The sequence below is a fragment of the Bos taurus genome, unplaced genomic scaffold, assembly GCF_002263795.3.
Source record: "Bos taurus isolate L1 Dominette 01449 registration number 42190680 breed Hereford unplaced genomic scaffold, ARS-UCD2.0 Leftover_ScbfJmS_1899, whole genome shotgun sequence".
Lineage (NCBI taxonomy): Eukaryota > Metazoa > Chordata > Mammalia > Artiodactyla > Bovidae > Bos > Bos taurus.
The window spans coordinates 493,266-517,396 of NW_020190994.1; the positions used below are offsets into that span (position 1 = coordinate 493,266).

At 39.8% G+C, this 24,131-nt stretch overlaps 1 protein-coding gene across 1 annotated transcript in view; it reads left to right on the forward strand.

Moving 5' to 3' along the window:
- LOC101902555 (ATP-binding cassette sub-family C member 4) overlaps nucleotides 1-23,749 on the forward strand; it is a 313,640-nt gene extending 289,891 nt beyond the window's left edge. The window contains 3 exon segments of the mRNA XM_059884434.1: nucleotides 249-354; nucleotides 11,272-11,406; nucleotides 21,740-23,749. Of these exon segments, the coding sequence (XP_059740417.1) occupies nucleotides 249-354; nucleotides 11,272-11,406 (241 nt within the window). The 3' untranslated portion in view covers nucleotides 21,740-23,749.
- Nucleotides 23,750-24,131: the final 382 nt, after the last annotated feature.

The window sequence follows — 24,131 nt, forward strand, 5'->3', positions numbered from 1 at the left end:
AAGAGAGCTGAATTCCTAAATCCAGCTCCTGATAGCTTCAAGCAGTTTGGAGGGAAGACTAATTTTCCATCATTTTATGAAAAATAGTAAATTTCTAAGTAGACTTTTTATACTTAGTTTTTTAGGAACAAGACTATATGTTAAAGTATTGATTTTTAAAAACATTGTAAAAATATCATAGGATATTTTTAAGTCTTAAGTCTGGTTTTCCTGTCTTTACTGAACTAAATCAACTTCTTTGTTTCTAGAACTGATAAGTTCATACAAAAAAGAATTCGTGAGAGATTTGCCCAGTGCACTGTGCTGACCATTGCACACAGGTTGAGCACCATTATTGACTGTGAATGGATAATGGTAAGACCCTCACCATTTTAGCTGTTTCCATTTATGTTCAATTTTCAATGTATCCTTCCTTGTAAAATTTGATAGGAACCTCCATTAATGTTTCTCTTAGTTTCTTCTCTCATTCCAGAAAATTACTCAAGTACTTAACTATACTTTTAGAATATACTATTAAATAATATATCCAATAATCTTATATTTTCATATTAAAAGTTTATTTGAGTTGTCATTTCTTTATGATGGCCAACTTAAAACATTCCAAACCCAAATTATAGCTCCATATTTTAGTGGGGTAGAACACAGTCATTTTCACTGTGTCATAGTTGTTTCAGCATTTTTGGAGTCCCTTATTAAAAAAAATAATAATAACTCGAATTTACACTGCCAGGAAGTTAATGGCTAAAGTTGTAGACTTTCTCAGTAGTCCATGAGAAGAAACGGCCTAATGAGAAAAACAGTATTTTTTAACTGAAAGGATTTAATACAAGAAATGTATTACATAGGGATTAGAGGGCTAGAAAAGTGAAACACTGGGGTAATGATTTTAGAAAGCAGCTACCATATCCTCGGACAGATCTCCAGACCTGAGAACTAGGAAGAGAGGCCCCGAAGAATCGATGTTCAGACCTCTGAGGAGAGGTCACTGCCTGGTTGCTGGTCATATTTGTGAGGGGCCAGATGGGGCTGGTTCTTCAGGTGCTAATAGTCGGGAGCTGGAGTCAGGTCCCAGGGCTGAGGTGCCACTAGTAGCAGAATCAGGTAGCACATTAGCTGTGTTTCCCACCTTCAGTCTCCCTCTAGTGCCCGCTTCTGGCAGAACGTAACAAAGGCCACCTGGCAAAAGAGTGAACTGTTGCAGTGACTTGTAGAGACCCAGCTTCTGCATCACAGATGAGAGTTTGGAAAGAAAGGCAAATCAGGGATGAGAGACTAACTAAACAACCAGAGAGTCTCTTAACAATAGCTCTGTTCTGTACACACGGCAAGTTCCAGGCTTTGGTCTCTGCATATCTGTCTAGTATATTCCTTCCAGGTTTGGTTGGCTCTTTCTTCGTTAGTAATTTAATATTTCCTTCCTTAGCTTTATTTCTTTCCTCCATCTATTCCTTTTCTCTCTCGTTAATTTTATCTCTTTCCTTGTCTATTCCCTCTGTTGGCTTGCTCAGTTTCAATAAATGAGGAATGAGATGTGGGTTTATAACATAAGAAAAGCATTCCTCAAAGGAAAAACTTTGGCAGCAAATAATCTCAGGGAATGCAGAACACTTGAAGGTATTTTGATGGTCCATACAAAATAAGTAATAATCACTAATGAGGGGTCAATAATACCCACAGTTCCTTATGTCTAAGGATAATAGTACCATCTCTTTTGACTTCTTGGGCAGCTTCTGGAATATCACCTCCTGTCCTTACTTCACATGCATTGTCAGATGGGATCATCAGTGGAGCATTGAGAAGATACCAGGCTGTCAGCACTAAGGCAGTGCCCGTAGCCTCACTCCCCAAGCTGGATGTGCCTCCCTCTGGGGAGGCAGACAACAGGAGTGGGGCACCCCCAACCAAAAGGATACTCTAGGCTCCAAGCGGTGTGTCTGGTCACCTGGACCAGACATCATGGTAGGAAGCAGGCTCTACCTGCAGACTTTCATGAGAAATGGGGTGGCATTCAAGATTGCCCAACAGTGACTCTTCTAGAAATGTTTTGTGTCAGGCATCCTTAGTCCTTCATTTTGTGTTCTTGAATGCTAATTGGAAAAGTACACTTTTTTTAAATTTATTTTTATTTATTTATTTTAAATATAAATTTATTTATTTTAACTGGAGGTTAATTACTTTACAATATTGTATTGGTTTTGCCATACATCAACATGAATCCGCCACAGGTATACAAGTTTTTATGTGTCACTTTGTTGTTCTTACCTCTCAACATTGTATTTCAAAACTGTCCTGCAACACACCACTTTTCCATAACAAATAAATAATGCTGTGAAATGTACCTGTTTCAAGCCCTTTGTCAGGCTTTAGACATAGCAGCAGAAAGATGGCTCGATCTCCAGCTCAGTTAAGGGTCTGTTCAATTAATTTCTTTGTTCCTAAATGTACCCTGAATATTTATTTTTGGTTTTTGGTATTACAGCATTAATGACATTCATGGTAACAGATTCTTTTATTATCTAATTCTTAGATGTACTGTCAGCTTGAAATGTGTGGTTGGTTAGGGAAATAGAAGAAGGCAGAATTTGGAGGACATGTCGCCTGGTCAGTCCTAAAGTGTTGTCACTCAGCACCTGATCTGCAGATGTGAACATCTATACCCTCTCAACCAGTCAACTTTCTTGATATTATCAAAGTACATTCATTTTTTAAATGCTTTACTTACTGGTTTGTTGTTCAGTCACTCAGTCATGTCCAACTCTTTGCAACCCCGTGGACTGCAGCATGCCAGGCTTCCCTGTCTTTTGCTATCTCCCAGAGCTCACTCAAACTCATGTTCATTGAGTCAGTGATCCTCCAACCATCTCATCATTCTGCAATCCCCTTCTCCTCCTTCTCCCAATATTTCCCATCATCAGGGTCTTTTCCAGTGAGTTGGCTCTTTGCATCAGGTGGCCAAAGTATTGGGGCTTTAGTTGCAGCATCAGTCCTTCCAGTGAATATTCAAGATTGATTTCCTTTGGGATTGACTGGTTTGATCTCTTGCAGTCCAGGAAACTCTCAAGAGTCTTCTCCAGCACTACAGTTCAAAAGCATCAATTCTTAGACTGGCACCCAGACTTATTTATGGTCCAACTCTCACATCCATACATGACTTCTGGAAAAACCATAGCTTTGACTATATGGGCCTTTGTCAGCAAAGCAATGTCTCTACTTTTTAATACACTGTCTAGGTTTGTCATAACTTTTCTTCCAAGGAGCAAGTATCTTTTACTTACCAATATCTCCTGGTAAGGAGGTTATAAATTTCTATAACATCAAATTTTTCTCTCTTGGTCAATGTCTATGAACAAACCTTTAAAGTAGTTTCATGAAGCAGCGCACTGCCCGTCCCTCCCCAACTTTCTAGTTTTGTCTCACTCTGTTCTCCCTCCTTCCTTTACAGCTAAAACCACACTGATGGTCTTTCAGTTCTCCAGATTCAATCTTCACTCTCTTAGAATGCACCCTCTCTAGACTGTTGGCTTAGTCTAAGGTGCCTGCATTGAAAATGGTGAGATGGTGGGACCTGGGCTAGATAAGGAAGTGGAGCCAAGTGGACTGTGTGATGGATTGAACATGGGATCTAAGAGCAGAGAGAGAGATTGACGCTGGTTTCTGGGTACAGAGACTGAGCATCTGGGTGAATGGGGAAGATGGAGGGAGAAGGGAAAGGCAAGGGTTCTCTTTGGAGCCTGTCACCTTTGTGATGAATGACCTTGTTTCCAGGAAAGGATCTTACCCTTCACTGTGGAGCTGCTCTTCCCACTCCTGTGTTGGGAGACCTTCAGTTTAAGGTTCCCTGGTTGAGGTCATCAGTGATGTCATGGGGAGGTCCCACCAGGAGATGCAAGCTTGGCCCTGTGTTCACATCTCAGTCTGAGCTGGTTGTGGTTGCTGACTCCTCTGGTAGGAATAAGAGGATTAGACCTCAGGGCACCAAGAGACAGGCATCCCCCAGCTTCAGGGTTGGGGATTGTCCTCTGTGCTCCATTCACCCCAGCTGTAAAGCTTATATGTTATTCTAGGGCTTCTAATTCGGAGAAGGCAATGGCACCCCACTCCAGTACTCTTGCCTGGAAAATCCCATGGATGGAGGAGCCTGGTGGGCTGCAGTCCATCGGGTCGCTAAGAGTTGGACACAACTGAGCTACTTCACTTTCACTTTTCACTTTCATGAACTGGAGAAGGAAATGGCAACCCACTCCAATGTTCTTGCCTGGAGAATCCCAGGGACGGGGGACCCTGGTGGGCTGCCATCTATGGGTCGCACAGAGTCGGACACGACTGAAGCGACTTAGCAGCAGCAGCAGCAGAGCTTCTAATTACCAGTTGGCTTTCAATGTAGCAAAAACATCACAAGTAATGCTCTCTCTCAAACCTTCAATTTTTGAGGCAATCTTATTTTTATTGCTTGCTTTAGAACTATAGACATACCTTGTTTTATTGTGCTTCCCAGATACTGCATTTTTTACAAATTGAGAGCTTGTCATAAACCTGCATTGAGGAAGTCTATAGGCACCATTTTTCCATCAGCATCTGCTTATTCCATGTTTCTGTGTCACCTTTTGGTAATTTTCACAATATATCAGACATTTTCACTATCATTGCAGTTGCTTTGGTGATCTGTAACATCAATGACCTTTGATATTACTACTATGACTTACTGAAGTCTCTGATGATGGTTAATATTTTTTAGCAATGCCTCATTTTTAAGGTAAGGTCTGTACATTTTTTTTTTTCAGACATAATGCTATTGCACACATGCTTGGGTATAGTATAGTGTAAACATAATTTCTATATGCCCTGGAAAACCAGAAAATGCACGTGACTCACTTTACTAAAATATTCACTATATTCTGGTGTTCTGAAACAGAACCCACAATAGCCCCGAGGGATGCTTATACCAGTTCCTTTCTGGAAAGCAGGTGATTGTCTGTTCTGAAAGCTTTAAGGACATAAAGACAAGTCAATCTGCTGCAAAGCCTGATGCTTCATAGGGCGGGCTGCCAGCCTGGGGGAGGGGCTTGGAGAAATGACAGATGCTGACGAAGGAAGGGCATAACCAACAGTGCTGTCACCATAAAGTCCTGTCACTGCAAGTGTTAAGGTGTAATAATTACATATTGTTGCACGATGAATACTTCTGCACAAAAATAGGTGGATATTTTCTTTTATTCTGTTTTTTAAAATGATGAGCCTAACTCATAAAAATATATTGTTGTTACAAAAAAAAAAAAAGGCAATAAATGTGCAAGAGATTTTTTAAAATCTCATAAAGGGAAGATTACAAAATATACACCACCAGAATGTAACAGTTGTATAGTGCTATAATATTATTTGGATAAAATTAGAACTATTACTAGTTTAATAATTAGTCTTATGCAAAACAGAGTATTTCATCAGCAGAATTCTTATAGCAACAATATATTCTTAAAATCCCCATGTCATTAATTAATTTTCTTTTTTAATATAAATTTATTTATTTACAATATTGCAATTAGCCTCAAATTAAAATAATTAATTTTCTATATCACAATTTAATAGCTGCCTAAAATTTCATCTTAGAGATCAAGTATAATTAATCTGAAACTTTGACATAATATGGGCTTCCCTGGCAGCTCAGACTGTTAAGAATCTGCCTGCAGTGCAGGGGACCCAAGTTTGATCCCTGGGTCAGGAAGATCCCTTGCAGGTGGGAAGGGCTACCCACTCCAGTATTCTTGCCTGGAGAATTTCATGGACAGAGGAACCTAACAGGCTACAGTCCATGGGGTCCCAAAGAGTTGTACATGACTGAGCAACTAACACTTTCAATTTAGAGATTATATATTTTTCAAATTGTCACTTTTATTCAAAAATCTTGAAATAATTAGATGGATATGGTTTTGCTTAGTGTAAGTGAACAAGAGAAAAGGCTTGTTGGGAAACAGTTGTGATCCAGTTAATGGCTTTGTGTATGTGTTGGCTCTCTGAAATGATTTACCCTGTTTTGGTTCATTAAACCAAACCATTAATGTTTCAGAATTTTATTTTACAAATAAATTCTCTTAATTTTAAGTATCTTAAAGATGTCATAACAGCATCTAAGTTATGACTAAACATAAAACTCATAACAGCAACTAAGTTAATCTTCCTCATTTGCTCCGAAATAGTGGATCAAGACAGACAAATTAGAAATCCTTTTTCTCCTTAGACTCACTACTGTCTCTACATTAGAGGGTTCTTCTTACAGAGTTTAGGATTAGCTGGGTGCTTGTGACCTACTTTCTCTGCAGCCAATAGCACAGCTGTTCCCTCCAATTCCTGCCCCCTGCAGTCTTCATATCACCTGATCTCCCTAGAACGATGAACAAAGAAGCATGTGACAATCTGCACTTACATTAACAGTATTGTTGTTTGTGGTCAACATTTTCACTGTCTCTAATTCCAAAGAATTAGAGAATTCTTTGGAAATGAATGATGAAGAACCAAAACCAGGAACAGGAAACTCAGATTCCACCTCTTTTGTTTATAGTCAGTCTTATGATGTTGTTTTTTATGTTTCTTCCTCAACACAAACCTCTTCTCAGTAGAATTTTTCCCAGAGAAGTCAAAACCAGAAACTGTTTTAACATCCCCACCTGAGAAGCACAAAACAGCTCATGCCTAACTAGAGTTTTACTTAAATTCTGTTTTCACCTTCATGGAACATTTCTTTCAGAAGCCTGCTGTTGCTGCTAAGTCGCTTCAGTCATGTCCAACTCTGTGTGACCTCATAGATGGCAGCCCACCAGGCTCCCCCATCCCTGGGATTCTCCAGGCAAGAACACTGGAGTAAGGTTGCCATTTCCTTCTCCAGTTCATGAAAGTGAAAAGTGAAAGTGAAGTCGCTCAGTTGTGTCCGACTCTTAGGGACCCCATGGACTGCAGCCTACCAGGCTCCTCCCTCCGTCCATGGGATTTTCCAGGCAAGAGTACTACATGGCTGCAACTAGAATATTTCAGAAAAGGAAACTCCTTCAAAAACTCCAAAAGATTTCATTCAAGTTTTCAAAGGAAAATAACTAATGCCAATGTAGAAAGCACAGTTGGGGAGAAGAGATACTTTAAGAGGCGGGTGCTTATGTGCAAAGGCAGCAGATTTGGGAAAGTGACTGTGGAGGTGACCGTGAGCCAGCCTTCATCATCCCCCTGGTGAAAGACTAATTTTTTTTTTTTTAACTTTACAATATTGTATTGGTTTTGCCATATATCAACGTGAGTCCGCCACAGGTATACACGTGTTCCCCATCCTGAATCCTCCTCCCTCCTCCCTCCCTGTACCATCCCTCTGGGTCGTCCCAGTGCACCAGCCCCAAGCATCCAGTATCATGCATCGAACCTGGACTGGAGACTTGTTTCATATATGATATTATACATGTTTCAATGGCATTCTCCCAAATCATCCCACCCTCTCCCACAGAGTCCAAAAGACTGTTCTATACATCAGTGTCTCTTTTGCTGTCTCGTATACAGGGTTATTGTTACCATCTTTCTAAATTCCATATATATGTGTTAGTATACTGTATTGGTGTTTTTCTTTCTGGCTCACTTCACTCTGTATAATAGGCTCCAGTTTCATCCACCTCATTAGAACTGATTCAAATGTATTCTTTTTAATGGCTGAGTAATACTCCATTGTGTATATGTACCACAGCTTTCTTATCCATTCATCTGCTGATGGACATCTAGGTTGCTTCCATGTTCTGGCTATTATAAACAGTGCTGCGATGAACATTGGGGTACATGTGTCTCTTTCCCTTCTGGTTTCCTCGGTGTGTATGCCCAGCAGTGGGATTGCTGAATCATAAGGCAGTTCTATTTCCAGTTTTTTAAGGAATCTCCACACTGTTCTCCATAGTGGCTGTACTAGTTTGCATTCCCACCAACAGTGTAAGAGGGTTCCCTTTTCTCCACACCCTCTCCAGCATTTATTGCTTGTAGACTTTTGGATCACAGCCATTCTGGCATGAAATGGTACCTCATTGTGGTTTTGATTTGCATTTCTCTGATAATGAGTGATGTTGAGCATCTTTTCATGTGTTTGTTAGCCATCTGTATTCTAATTTATTATTTCAAGATCTAAGAAAGGATTTTGAGTTAATACTTGCCATGTTGCCCTGTCACTGAGAAAATCACGAGCACCCATTTTACCAATGAGGGACCCACTATGCAAGTTTGGACAGCTGTCCCTGTGTCATCACCTGGCAACCAGAAACAGGGATATGACACAGACCTTCCCCTTGCAACTCTACTTGTCGATAAGTGGGGCTCTATCCCTATTGTTGTCATCATTTCTTATCAGGCTTTAACTCCATCCTCTCCTGCCCCCCACCTCTCCGTGCACTCGCCCACCTCTCCTTGAATTCCTCTTTTTCACTGATGGCATCTTGCCAATGAATGGATCAAGTTATATTGCAGTGAGTCCATTTAATTTTTCTGTCTAGACAGCTACCAGGAATATCTACACATACACAGGTTTGATAAACACGTCTTCACTGAGCTTATGTAACTCACTTATCCAACATAATGTCCTTTTACTTAACCTACTAGAGCTTGAAAGTAATTCAGGGTTGGGTTCCTGGAGAGATCCTGGGGTTCAGGGATTATTATCACACCAATCTGAATGTGTGATTTAGTTTATAGTTTAACTTGTGTTACAGAAAGTGTGGGTACATAGTGGGAAATTATATGAGATTTTTCTTATAAGGGATGTTAAAAATCCAAAACTATACCTATTTTTCTGTACATAAAGAGAATTTAGATTTGCTTTATGTTTATTTGTTCTGAAATATCTAGAATCTTTAATCAAGCCAGCAAGTGTGAAGGCTAACTTGGTAAAATTCTGTTTCCAGCCATTTTTTCAGTCTATGTCCCATCTTAGCTCTTGCAGCCCCTAAGTTTAAGTTGCCTTTTAAGGTTAATTAGATCCAATTACTTTTGCTTTTATTTCTTTTGCTTTGGGAGACTGATCTAAGAAAATATTGCTGTGACTTATGTCAAAGAGTTCTCTGCCTATGTTTTCCTTTTGTTTTATAGTACCCAGTCTTATCTTAGGTCTTTAAACTATTTTGAGTTTATTTTTATGTATGGTATGAGGCAGTATTCTAATTTCATTCATTTCCACCTATGCAGCTTTCCCAGTACTATCTAGCAAAGAGACTGTCTTTTCTTTAATATATTTCTTACCTAATCTTTCATAGATTAATTGAACATAGATATTTGGAGACCTGTGTTTTAGAACTGCAGTTTTTCTTCTTCTACATCAGGAGGAGCAGTTATGTTCTATTATGCTATGTTTAAGTAAAATTGCACATTCAGGGCATCTAAATTGGCATGTCCAATTGGCATATAGAAAATTCATTATGAGGATGAGACATTCAATTATTCTTGGACTCTTCTGAGAAAGCTGCTCTTAACAATGATTTAGAGTATAAACAAAAGATTAATAGGAAAATGCCCTTTGTGAGACTTAAAAAAATGTTTCCAATTAAATAAAAAGGAAGAAGTTAACTATAATACCTATATGTGGAAAAAATAACTTCTCTTCTTTTTTTTTTTTTTAAATAGCTTTATTAATTTATTTTTGGCTGTGCTGAGTCTTCATTGCTGTGTGGGCTTTTCTCTAGTGGCAGCAAATGTGCAGAATTCCTGCAGAGGCTTCTGTTGTTGTGGAGCACAGGCTCTAGGCGCTCAGGCTTCAATAGTTGTAACATGTGGGCTCAGTAGTTGTGGTGCATGAACTTATTTGCTCCACAGCATGTGGGGTCTTCCCGGACCAGGGATCAAACCTGTGACTCCTGCATTGGCAGGCAGATTCTTTTACCACTGAGCCACCAGGTAGGCCCATACCACATACATGTACTCTAAATATGACCTAAATGAAGAACTAAATTCCACTTAACATCAGAACTGTTTTTGTAGTTCTGTTATTTGGGTCAATTGTTTCAGGTACTTTTTCCCCTCCACATGCATTAACCAAGGTCACTCATAGGTAGAAAGGCAGAGTTAAGAGTCCCTTCTTCTCCCTTTCAATGTCCAACTAACAGGTTTATTAATGAACAATAAAAGGGATGAAAGGCAGGTAGCTTAAGAAAGAGAAAGAAGCAAATAAAGGTAATTTGTGAAAACAGATTCAGATCCTAGGCAGTTAATGTTGGTCTGCTCCATGTGCTGTGCAGGCTATGATCACTTCAAATTGGAGCTCAATTTCTTATTTGCTTTTATAGCCTTATCCCAAAAGAAAACTTGATTTCTAGAAATTCCTTCTGTGTAGAGCAGTTGTGCAAAAGCTGCTTATACAGCAGCTCTTTTTGCCAGCCTTCCACTCTCATAGTAAACTACAGCCACAGCCAACTTCAAGAAGCATCTTAACCTCTTGGACAAGGGATTCTGCCCCTCTTGTTTTTGTTCAGTCACTCAGTCTCTCGGTTTCCGACCCTTTGTGACCCCATGGACTGCAGGACTCCAGGCTTCCCTGTCCTTCACTACTTATCAGAGTTTGCTCAAACTCATGTCCATTGAGTAGGTGATGTCATCCAACCATCTCATCCTCTGCTGTCCCCTTCTCCTCCTGCCTTCAAACTTTTCCAGCATTAGGGTCTTTTGCAGTGAGTCAGCTCTTCCCATCAGTTGGCCAAAGTAATGGAGCTTCAGTTTCAGCATTAGTCCTTCCAGTAGGGGCTTACATAATCCAGGACCCTAATGAAATTCCGGAAGCATTTACTTTTTTTCCCCCAAATATTGCTCAGATTGTCAAATCAACTTGACAGGTAATTTGTTGTCAGGACACTGCCATGTGGTTTGTATGATGTCAACCTGCTTTTTAAATAAATGCAGTCTGATTTTCTTGAATCAAGACATTTCCCAACTCTGTGTATCTGTATAAATAGCCCTTAAAGCTCAGAGTCTGAGAGCTAAAAGCACTAACTAATGACAACACCCCAAATGCCCTGGGCAGAATATAAAATGCTACAGACTGTCCAGTTCCAGTAATCATATTCTAAAATTTTCATTTTCTTCCTTTCCTATAACCATATAATAATGAAAGGTCAGGCGGGGCCTTTGTCTCCCTAATAAAACAGAGTAATCAAACCATTTAAATATCAGTCCTACCACCCAAATTCTCCCTGACCTGCCCCCTTTTGAAATATTGTCTGAATTATGTTACTTGGAGATACTCTGTGCTAATGGATTTCTTTCTGCTGTTAACAGGTTTTGGATTCAGGGACACGGAAAGAATATAATCTGCCATATAATTTGCTGCAAAATAGAAACAGCCTATTTTACAAGATGGTGCAACAACTGGGCGAGGTGGAGGCTGCTGCCCTCACCAAAAGGGCAAAATAGGTGAGCCTGCTGCGGGAAGCTGTAATTAAAATTCACCTCCAGGGTTTACTCTTCACAAGATCTCCACCAAGGGTCTGGGAACACGCAGTCTGTGCTCTTTTCAATTAGAAGCCTCCAGAGAGGAAGCTTCATGACTGAGTCTTAACAACATGTGGCAGGTGGAAGGCAGGTCTGCTGAGAATCTGCAGCAGTGCTGGGGGTGGGGTTGGGATGTGTGAATCCTTCTGTGTGCACACACCTGTGCCTGAGACAGAGGTTTTGGATTCAACTTTTCACATTTTTGGACTTTGAGTTGAGATTCTCATGGAGCACTGAACACCCTGATTTTGAAGACCCTTTACATTCATTCTGATTGGTGTTCAGCACATTTGTGATACAAGTTCTGTTGAGGAACATCCAGGAAATTTGAGAGTTTAAGGGGAAAAATCTTGGAATATTTTGATTCTAGGAAGATCTTCCAGAGAAAGGTGTAGGTCTCTTCTCTTTTGTAATCTGTAAAGAAAACTCTTACCTGAAATTATCACTTTCTCCCTAATTCTTTGTTGTTTAGAATTAGGTCCATTTGCCCCCCATGCTTCCTCTATATTCTAGAAGATGAAACTGTCATCAGGACAAATCAAGAACTCACAATACCTTCACACTCTATACTGAATGGTGCCTGAAGTTTTACAGAGCACTTTCTCAGAGATGAGATGTGTGAGGCACTAAGCACTGTGTGTGGTGTGAGGAAGGGGCTCAGTGAGTGACATTCAGGTCACGTGGTGTCTTCCTAACAGAGGTGTAGTGGTAACCAAGGTCTGGTTTAAGAGGCTTAGCCACTGTCATGCAGCCATCTGTAATTCTTTCTGGGACAAGGTGGGAGTGGGATTGGGGTTGATGGGAAGGGAGGGAAGGAAGGTCTGGTGTTCTTGCCCCTTAACATGCGTGGCTCAGGGTGGGATGTGGCTTCCCTATGGAAAGTTTATCTCTGGGTGTTAAATTATCTTTATATGTCCCCTTCTTCACACTTTTATGCCTTTCCCAGATTTTCACTTGTAAATAGAATAAGATTATTTGTTATTTGTGTAATATTTAAAATGTCTTAAAGAAAACATGTCCCAGTATCTTAAATACTTGTATATGAAAGATTTATCTAAAACGTGGCCTGAGTTCATCAAGTCTCCTCTCAGTCCTCTCTAGAAATGAGGAAATGCAGAGCAGGACCTTCCACTGCTCATCAGGTAGGAGACTTCCTGGGTCCCAGAGCTGGCTGAAGAGTTGGCAGAGTTAGAGTTCAGGCTTAGGTTCTGGAAGAAGGAAGTCTCTGTTCTGAACTTTTCATAAGTACTTACATTGTGTGCAAATGTTGAGAAGCTGAACAAGGAACTCTGTATTTTTTTTTTATGCCTGAAATTCACAGAGTACTTTTATCCACTAGAGTGTCTCCCAGTCAGACCATCCCTCCTGAGACCTAGAGAGCCAGGAATCTCCCAAACTCTTTTGCTCTTTTGACCTTAGGCATTTCACATCAAAAAGTAGTGTTCCCACCTGTATGTCAAAGTCTTCATTTTAAAACTATATTATCATGACATTGAGTAATGAGAAATAGCACACAATTTTAGATTGGTTCAGATAATAAGATAATAGGATTCAACCCTGTCTTTGTACAGGTGAAGAAACTAAGGTGCTTTAGAAGAAAGGTGGCCCTATGTATGTAACTGGTGTTAAGCTAGTGCAGCAGACACAGAATTAGAAATTTGTCCTTTCAGTAAATATTTTAAATCAAGTGTAACATACATACTGAAGCAGACATAGGTCATAGAATTAGAAATCTTGTGATTCCTGGCCTAGTAATCCTGCACCTACTTTAACAATATTAATGGTAAGTTACATTTGTGTAGTTCTTCATAATTTATTTTATATAGTTCTCACATGTATGATTTCACTTACTGTCCTGATGGTCCATTTTTATCCCATGTCATGGATGAAGAGAGTGCATTCAGAGTTCACTGAAGGTCACTGAGCTGGTTCAGGGAGCACAGAGGGGGAATTGTTGGGGAGGCTGGGTGCTGTCCTAGGTATTGTGTTCTCTGTAGAGCCTGAGAACACTGCTCCTGTCACATGTTAGCCAAGGTAGGGCCAGTCACCGAAATTCACAGGGTGACAGAACCTCACTCTTGGATTTCAGTCCTGCCACTGGCTCAGATCACCTCTACAGAATGAAATACATTTCTTAATTCTCATCCCATCTTGACATTACTTCTGCATACTCTGCATTCTCTTAGGAGGATAAATTGTCAGATTATCAGTTTTTTGAATGTGCAAGCATCAGATATCAATGCATTGTTCAGAGCTATAACATGGGGAGCATTAGCCTAAGTCATAAGGTTTTCACTAATAGAACAGAATTCATTCATCTGAAAAGAAAACCCAATATCTGGGAGAAGGTGCTTCCACATCACAGTTTGTTGAACTCATTCAACAAACAAGTGATAGCTCAGGTGAGCTGACACTGTCTGATTGATCCTTTTGGATGATCCATGAAATAGAGAAAGTCCCTTTTAGATACATAAAGCTAAAGGGGGCAGTAGTTTGCTAGGGCTGCCATACAAAGACCAAAGAGTAGGCGACTTAAACAGCAGAAACTTATATCCTCACAGCCCTGGAGGTTGGAAGTCAGAGGTCAAGGTGTTAGCAGGGTTGGTTTCCTCTGGGTCTTGCTCCTTCTCTTGTAGACACCATCTTCCCTCTGTGTCTCACATGCTCTTCCCTTTGTGTGAGCCTGTGTCCTGGTCTCTTCTTATGAAAACTCCAGTCTGTTAGATTAGGACCCACTTGTATGATTTCATTTTAACTTTATTCCCTCTTTAAAAATGCTGTCTCCAAATACAGTCAAATTAAGTGGTACTGGGGGGTTTAGGACTTCAACAGGTAAAATTGGAGGTGAGAGCATAACAGGCAGGAAGACCAGGGGGCTCCAAATGGAGGGAGTAGGTTGCAAGTGTCAGACATTTTTTATCTCTCTCTCAAGCTACAGGAGGAAACAAACTACTAGTGATATATTTTTTCCCCTTCTCTACACAAATTTATATCCACAGAAAAAGAAATGCAAAAAGGTAAATGGGTGTCTGAGGAGGCCTTACAAATAGCTGAGAAAAGAGAAGCTAAAGGCAAAGGGAAAAAGGAAAGATATACCCATTTGAATGCAGAGTTCCAAAGAATAGAAAGGAAAGATAAGAAAGCCTTCATCAGTGATCAGTGCAAAGAAATGGAGGAAAACAATAGAATGGGAAAGCTGAGATCTCTTCAAGAAAATTAGAGATACCAAGGTTGTCTTTCATGCAAAGATAGGCTCCATAAAGGACAGAAATGGTATGGACCTAACAGAGCAGAAGATATTAAGAAGTGGCAAGAATACAGAGAACTATACAAAAAAGATATTCAACACCAAGATAATCGCAATGGTGTGATCACTGACCTACAGCCAGACATCCTGGAATATGAAGTCAAGTGGGCCTTAGGAAGAATCGCTACTAACAAAGCTAGTGGAGGTGATGGAATTCCAGTTGAGCTAATTCAAATACTAAAAGATGATGCTGTGAAAGGGCTGCAATCAATATCCCAGCAAATTTGGAAAACTCAGCAGTGGCCACAGGACTGGTAAAGATCAGTTTTCATTCCAATCCCAAAGAAAGGCAATGCCAAAGAATGCTCAAACTACCACACAATTGCACTCATCTCACAGGCTAGCAAAGTAGTGCTCAAAATTCTCCAAGCTGGGCTTCAACAGTATGTGAACCGTGAACTCCCAGATGTTTATTTAAGCAGCTGGATTTAGAAAAGGCATAGGAACAAGAGATCAAATTGCCAACATCTGCTGGATCATCAAAAAAGCAAGAGAGTTCCAGGAAAACATCTACTTCTGCTTTACTGACTATGCCAAAGCCTTTGACTCTGTGGATCACAACAAACTGTGGAAAATCCTTCAAGTTATGGGAATACCAGACCACCTGATCTGCCTCCTGAGAAATCTATATGCAGGTCAGGAAGCAGCAGTAAAAACTGGACATGAAACAACAGGCTGGTTCTAATTCGGGAAAGGACTACATCAAAGGTATATATTGCCATGCTGCTTATTTAACTTATATGCAGAGTATGTCATGAGAAGCGCTGGGCTGGATGAAGCACAAGCTGGAATCAAGATTGACAGGAGAAATATCAATCACTTCAGATATGCAGATGACACCATCCTTATGGAAGACAGTGAAGAACTAAAGAGCATCTTGATGAAAGTGAAAGAGCAGAGCTAAAAAGTTGGCTTAAAGCTCAACATTCAGAAAATGAAGATCATGGCATCTGGTCCCATCAATTCATGGCAAATAGATGGGGAAACAGTGGAAACAATGATAGGCTTTATTTTTTGTGGCTCCAAAATCACTGTAGATGGTGACTGCAGCCATGAAATTAAAAGACACTTGCTCCTTGGAAGAAAAGTTATGACCAACCTAGACAGCACATTAAAAAGCAAAGACATTGCTTTGCCAACAAAGGTCCATCTAGTCAAAGCTATGGTTTTTCCAGTAATCATTTATGGATGTGAGAGATGGACAATAAAGAAAACTGAGCACTGAAGAATTGATGCTTTTGAACTGTGGTGTTGGAGAAGACTCTTGAGAGTCCCTGGGACAGCAAGGAGATCAAACCAGTCAATCCTAAAGGAAATCAGTCCTGAATATTCATTTGAAGGACTAATGCTGAAGGTGAAACTCCAATATTTTGGCCTCCTGATGTGAAGAACTGACCCATTTGAAAAGGCCCTGATGCTGGCAATTATTGAAGGCAGGAGGAGAAGGGGACAACAGAGGATAAGATGGTTTGATGGCATCAATGACTCAATGGGCATGAGTTTGAGTAAGCTCTGGGAATTGGTGGTGGATAGGGAACCCTGGTGTACTGCAGTCCATGGGGACGCAAAGAGTAGGATAGGACTGAGCGACTGAACTGAACTGATACAAATTTAAAAAGAGGTTTCTTTTAAAATTCTGTGTTGCCATAAGGATACCTGGTTCCACCTGAACTTAACTTTCTCAAACCTTGAGCTAACCAAAGCATTTTTCTTATGGAAATATTTGTCTTAAACTATGCAAATGAACTATGTATTTACCCTAGACTCTGTCTTCAAGTGGGTTCCCCCTAAGACTCAGAATTGACATGACAAACCAGTATGTTTTACTCATGCAAATATTCTCTTAAATTATGTCAATGAGACTGTATTTGCTTAGAAACCTGCCTTTCTTCAAGATTCATGTCAATCATTTCATGGCCAGGGACAACTCACCTTATGTCAATGTTATCTCAAAATGTACATTGTTTGTGAGGGGCCTGGTGCCAATCTCTAAGTTCTGAGACATTTCCTTTCTCTAATTAGCAGACTGTTAGTAGCTATATGGATCTTCCCTGTAGCTCAGATGGTAAAGAATCTGCCTGCAATGCAGGAGACCTGGGTTAGATCCCTGGGTTGGAAAGATCCTCTGGAAAAGGGAATGGCAATCCACTCCAGTATTCTTGCATGGAGAATCCCATGGTCAGAGGAGACTGGCAGGCCGCAGTTCATGTGGTTGCAAAGAGTCGGACACAACTGAGCGACTAACACTGCTACTACTAGTAGCTATATAACATCCACCTAAAGACTAGCAGGGGGCAGTCTTTCTGCCCCCTTCTGATGTCTATGTCAGAAGCTTTCTCTATCTCTTTTATTTTTTTATACTTTAATAAAACTTTATTACATAAAAGCTCTGAATGACTAAGCCTCATCACTAGCCCCAGATTGAATTCTTCTCCTCTGGATGCCAAGAATCGCAGTGTCTTTCATGATTCAGCAACAGCCTTTCAGAAGGGACACAGTTCAGCTCCAAGAATAAATACCTATCATTGATTCTGTTCTGTGATGAAGCAGATCTGATTGAGGTTTTTTGAAGTTTCTTTGTTCCTAGGGTGTAACAGAGGTGTCATTTTGTCTATTCATGACATCACCTAATACAGCACAGTCAGTTCAGTTCATTCGCTCAGTCATGTCCGACTCTTTGTGACCCCAAGAATCGCAGCACGCCAGGCCACCCTGTCCATCACCAACTCCCAGAGTTCACTCAGACTCACGTCCATCGAGTCAGTGATGCCATCCAGCCATTTCATCCTCTGTCATCCCCTTCTCCTCCTGCCTCCAATCCCTCCCAGAATCAGAGTCTTTTCCAATGAGTCAACTCTTCGCATGAGGTGGCCAAAGCACTGGAGTTTCAGCTTTAGCATCATTACTTCCAAAGAAACCCCAGGGCTGATCTCCTTCAGAAAGGACTGGTTGGATCTGCTTGCAGTCCAAGGGACTCTCAAGAGTCTTCTCCAACACCACAGTTCAAAAGCATCAATTCTTCGGCACTCAGCCTTCTTCACAGTCCAACTCTCACATCCATACATGACCACAGGAAAAACCATAGCCTTGACTAGACGAACCTTTGTTGACAAAGTAATGTCTCTGCTTTTGAATATGCTATCTAGGTTGGTCAGAACTTTCCTTCCAAGGAGTAAGCGTCTTTTAATTTCATGGCTGCAGTCACCATCTGCAATGATTTTGGAGCCCAAAAAAATAAAGTCTGACACTGTTTCCACTGTTTCCCCATCTATTTCCCATGAAGTGATGGGACTGGACGACATGATCTTCATTTTCTGAATGTTGAGCTTTAAGCCAACTTTTTCACTCTCTACTTTCACTTTCATCAAGAGGCTTTTTAGCTCCTCTTCACTTTCTTCCATAAGGGTAGTGTCATCTGCATATCTGAAGTTATTGATATTTCTCCTGGCAATCTTGATTCCAGCTTGTGTTTCTTCCAGTCCAATGTTTCTCATGTTGTACTCTGCATATAGGTTAAATAAGCAGGGTGGCAATATACAGCCTTGATGTACTCCTTTTCCTATTTGGAACCAGTCTGTTGTTCCATGTCCAGTTCTAACTGTTGCTTCCTGACCTGCATACAAATTTCTCAAGAGGCAGATCAGGTGTTCCTGTATTCCCATCTCTTTCAGAATTTTCCACAGTTTAGTGTGATCCACACAGTCAAAAAAATTTGGCATACTCAATAAAGCATAAATAGGTGTTTTTCTGGAACTCTCTTGCTTTTTCCATGATCCAGTGGATGTTGGCAATTTGATCTCTGGTTCCCCTGCCTTTTCTAAAACCAGCTTGAACATCAGGAAGTTCACAGTTCACATATTGCTGAAGCCTGGCTTGGAGAATTTTGAGCATTACTTTACTAGCATGTGAGATGAGTGCAATTGTGGGGTAGTTTGAGCATTCTTTGGCATTGCCTTTCTTTGGGATTGGAATGAAAACTGACCTTTACCAGTCCTATGGCCCCTGCGGAGTTTTCTAAATGTGCTGGCATATTAAGTGGAGCACTTTCACAGCATCATCTTTTAGGATTTTAATTAGCTCAACTGGAATTCCATCACCTCCACTAGCTTTGTTCATAGTGATGCTTCCTAAGGTCCACTTGACTTCACATTCCAGGGTGTCTGGCTCTAGGTCAGTGATCACACCATCGTGATTATCTGGGTCATGAAGATCTTTTTTGTACAGTTCTTCTGTGTATTCTTGCCACCTCTTCTTAATATCTTCTGCTTCTGTTAAGTCCATAGTGTTTCTGTCCTTTATCGAGCCCATCTTTGCATGAAATGTTCCCTTGGTATCTCTAATTTTCTTGAAGAGATCTCTAGTCTTTCCCATTCTGTTGTTTTCCTCTATTTCTTTGCATTGATCACTGAAGAAGGCTTTCTTATCTCTTCTTGCTATTCTTTGGAACTCTGCATTCAGATGCTTGTATCTTTCCTTTTCTCCTTTGCTTTTCACTTCTCTTCATTTCAGAGCTATTTGTAAGGCCTCCCGAAACAGCCATTTTGATTTTTGCATTTCTTTTCCATGGGTATGGTCTTGATCCCTGTCTCCTGTACGATGTCACAAACCTCATTCCATAGTTCATCAGGTACTCTATCTATCAGATCTAGGCCCTTAAATCTATTTCTCACTTCCACTGTATAATCATAAGAGATTTGATTTAGGTCATATCTGAATGCTCTAGTGGTTTTCCCTACTTTCTTCAATTTCAGTCTGAATTTGGCAATAAGGAGTTCCTGATCTGAGCCACAGTCAGCTCCTTGTCTTGTTTTTATTGACTGTATAGAGCTTCTCCATCTTTGGCTGCAAAGAATATACTCAATCTGATTCCGGTGTTGACCATCTGGTGATGTTCATGTATAGAGTCTTCTCTTGTGTTGTTAGAAGAGGATGTTTTTTATGACCAGTGCAGGAGTTATAAAATTCTCATATCTTAGTTCCAGGAGCCTGTACCTATTTGAATAGATGGAAGCGGCACTTAGCATCCATGTGGCCTTGTGTCCCCCAAGGTTTCTGAGCCACAGGTCTTCACCTGTGTGTAGAGCAAGATTACAGCCCTGCTGGCTTCTTCACACTTATCACAGGGATCAGATGAGAGAGCACATGCTTAAGTGCTTGAAGAATATAGATCATTTTATGGTATAAAAGTGGGGTCATTTTGTAAAAGGCTGTAGGCAGAAACCTTGCCTCGCAGTAATAAAACAAATAAACCCATAGTTCTTCTAGGTTGCTTTAGAGACTCTAAATCAGGGGTCCCCAACTGCTGAAGATCCTTTGCAGTATTCAGTTCAGGTATTTCAGACCATGAACCAAAGTCCTTTTCAGTTAAAAGTTGCTAAAAATAATATTTTATTTATAAAATAATTGTATTGAGAAGGGTTATGGAGAAAGGAACCAGATGATTTTGGAAAGAATATTAAGCAGTAGAAAATGAAATTAATTTTCCTTTGTTCCTTTAACTGTTTTTAGTTTCACCAAAAGAGTACATAAATCTATAGTCACAAAATATGTTAAGGTTAATAAAATGGAGGAGGGTGATGATAGGCAATTAACCAACCGCCCCCCTTCCCCCACCCGACTCCCACCAAAGGCTTTATTTTTAAATTCCATTACAATGGAAATAGCCTCAGATTTCAGCCAGTGGGCCCAATCATTCTTGGAGGGTTTATTTTTCTCATTAAGTGACATTTAAATATATAGCATTTCATATGCAGAGCAGGTTATGTTAGTAACAAGAGAGTAAGAAAGTGCAGTTACTATGAAGGTAGCTGTCCTAGTGTTTTTCTGTTTCCTGTGTGAAATTCATTCTCTGTCATGATAACTTTGTTTACAGCACCCAAAATGCACTGGCAGGCAGGTTTTATAAAAGAGACCTGGGATCATATGAGTCAGACAGGACTGAGCAACTAAAATGAACTGAACTGAAGCAATCCAGTTTGTGAAACAAGTCAGCCTCTGATAGACGATACATTTTCTGTTTTAAAGACTCAAATGAAACTTTCACATTCTTCTTTGAGGATAAAGAGTTACACTTGAAGTAGTTTTTTTGCCCAAACATGTTTAGAGATAAGGCTTCACAAGCCCTGACATTATTTTATTTTGTTATGAGCATCTGTAAAGAACCGAGATACAACACAGATACTAAGAACTGATGATTGTGGAACTTGACAGCACTTCATTTCCTCTGTGTTCTGAGTATACACTGAGAAGACCTGTATCTCTTCCAGTTCAGCTAGAATTTGGTAGAATTCAAGAGCTCAAAGGTCTGGCACAGATCTGTCCTATTATTGGGTATCATCTTACATTTTAGAGAAGTCTCTTGGTTGAGTCATTGTTAGCACTTTGGATTCTCTTTTCATTCTTGGGACCCACTATCCACAGATCACATCTCTATAAGGCCCTATAACTGCTTTGCCACACAAATTAAACACCAGGATATTTCATACATATATGCCAGTGTTTCAGTGCCTGTCAATCAGAGTTTATAAAATATAAACATAACAACCTGATACTAACATCCAAATTTGTTGTGCTCCTTTTATGTGTGAAAATGATAAACCCTGTTCAGATGCTAGATTTCCTATCCTCTTTGTTAACCTGTTTTTAATTTATTTCAGGGAATAAAATGATTTTGCTTATCAATTTATTGTAGTGATAAAGCATATCTGTGAATCAGAATGATCAGAAATCTAGGAGATCTACAGGTTATTTGGCATTACGTCCAGACCCACTGGGGGTTTTAATGGGGCTGCTTCCTCCATAGAATAAATATAACCCTGGTTTTCTAAAACTGTGTCTCCAATAGTAATATGATTGCTTCACATTTAGAAGGAAACCTAGAAATGTGTTGCCTTAGGAGGAGCACTTTAAAACTTTTAAACATGTTGTTTTTGTCTTTTTCTCCCTCAGGTGTACTTCAAAAGGAGATAGCAAAATATTACTCACAGTGACGATGTGGTTATGAATGTTTCCAGTGGACAGCCTCAGCCTTCACAGTTTTTGAGTCAACACTGTGATTCTACCATGAGTTCATGTCTATTCCAAAGGCTTTTTTCCAATAGGTTTTGCACTGCATAAACTATATTCTACTTGTTTTACACCAGCAACAAATATTTACACATTACAAAATGTGAGTTCTCCACCTTCACTAAATGATTTCAAGCTCTTGAAAAAGGATTTATTATGTTTACTTAAATGTTATATTACTTTCTTTCTTATCCATATCAGAGGTGCAGGCCACCAATAATAGCCGTTTCCCAGGTTTTGTGTCTTGAGAGACTCCAGAGCCAAACTCATTTTCTAAGATTTGAGACAAAGTTGTCATAGGTGTTTTTTGTTTTTTTCACTGTTTCCAGAATTACATATTACTTTCCAGTTATATCAGGGATTCTGTTTACTTGAAGACTGTGTGAAGTTGCTGTTTTGTGTCACCACTTCCTTTAACATGACTAGGATCCATTTTTCCACCAAAAGACCTCTGGTTAAAATACTATAGAGAAAACTGATAGGAAAATGTACAATATACTATAATTTAAGTGAAAGAAAGTGAAAGTGAAGTCCTCAGTTGTGTCTGACTCTTTGCGACCCTGTGGACTATAGCCCACCAGGCTCCTCTGTCCATGGGATTCTCCAGGCAAGAATACTGGAGTGGGTTGCCATGCCCTCCTCCAGGGAATCTTCCCAACCCAGGGATCGAACCCAGGTCTCGTGCATTGCAGGCAGAGGCTTTACCCTCTGAGCCACCAGGGAAGCCCTGGTATAAGCCTAGTTTAAGTAACAACAACAACAACAACAAAAAATACTGAAGGACAATATTATATGTTCTAAAAGAGAAGGAAGAGAAAATATGCTTTCTCAAAATAGGAGCCCTTCTAAGGGATTTGCTAATGAAGGACGGACATGTGCTAGACTGTCTTCTAGATAGAGGATTTTAGGTTTTTTTTTTTTTTTTTACATTACAAATGGTGGTAAAGTATATATAACATAAAATTTACCATATAACCATTTTTAGTCACATAATCCAGTGGCATTAATCACATTCACAGTGTTGTGTAGCTGCATTGTCTGGGTAACTTTTGGTAATTATGTTTTTTCCTATTCAGTGTGTTATTTCGCAGAGTCATTTTGATAAATTATTTCCTGTGAGTTTTTCTTGATTGGCATAAATTTATTCACATAAAGATAAAAATTTATTTATCTTATATGTTTCATATCTGCAGCACCTCTAACTGTGTTCTTTTGGCTTTCTAATTTTCTTTTAACCTTCTTTTTATAAATAATCTTGCATAACTTTTTCCTGTTTTCAAAGAATCAAATTTCTGCTTGATTGATGGTCTCTTTTTTCCCCAGTTCATCATATCATTCTTTCCTTCAACTTTTCCTTAACTTTGAGGTTTTTCCTCTAAATTCTTAATTTGAAAAGAGATTATTAACATCATTATTTTTCTAATATAAATAAAGCTGACTTTTCCCCTAAGATCCACTTTAGCTGCAACCTGCAAGTTTTGGTATTCAACACCATTGATAGCCATAGTATTATCTATTTTCTAATTCCTAATTTAATCCATTAACTCTATCTTTTACCCATGAGTTATTCATAAATATACTGGTCTCTAAATTTCAAATTTGAATGGATTTTTTAAATTAGATTCAGCCATGTGGGACTGCTAACATTCAGTCTTTTTTATAAGTGATAAAGTGGCAGTTTCATATGGTTCAACATATAGTTTTCTTTTGTTATTAACATATAACTTAATTTCACTTGGTCAGACAACATTAAGATTGTGAATTTTAAACCATAGGTAACCACATTCACACAAAAGGTCCTTGTTTCTACCATTTTGTGTTTTATTGAGGGGTTTTAAAATGTTATAAATACATGTATAACCAGTAATTTTCAATAAAAATCCTCCCCAAATACTGGAATGTTTTCTGATAAGTGTTGCAGGCTGGTTCTCTGGGATGCAGACTCAGATGGAGTTTAGTGGTGGGATGTGTTTCAGGGCTGCTGTTGGGGTCAACACTGTGGAATCAGGAGGGAAAAAAACAGGGTAAGGCAGAGGGAAGGATCAAGCTGAATCACTGGCCAGATGACCTGACCTGAGCCCATGGGGGTCTGGAATGAAGATGGCCCCTCAGGGTTGCCCTGACACATCCAATTACCAGGCCTTTATACCTCCACCCGGATGGATCATTGCATGTAGGCTGCCCCCACAGGGGCTGGTGGTTTAAGGTGCCCACTGGCAGCACTTACAGCTGCTGGACAATGGGTCCCTGAAGGGAGGTCAGGACAGCACATCTC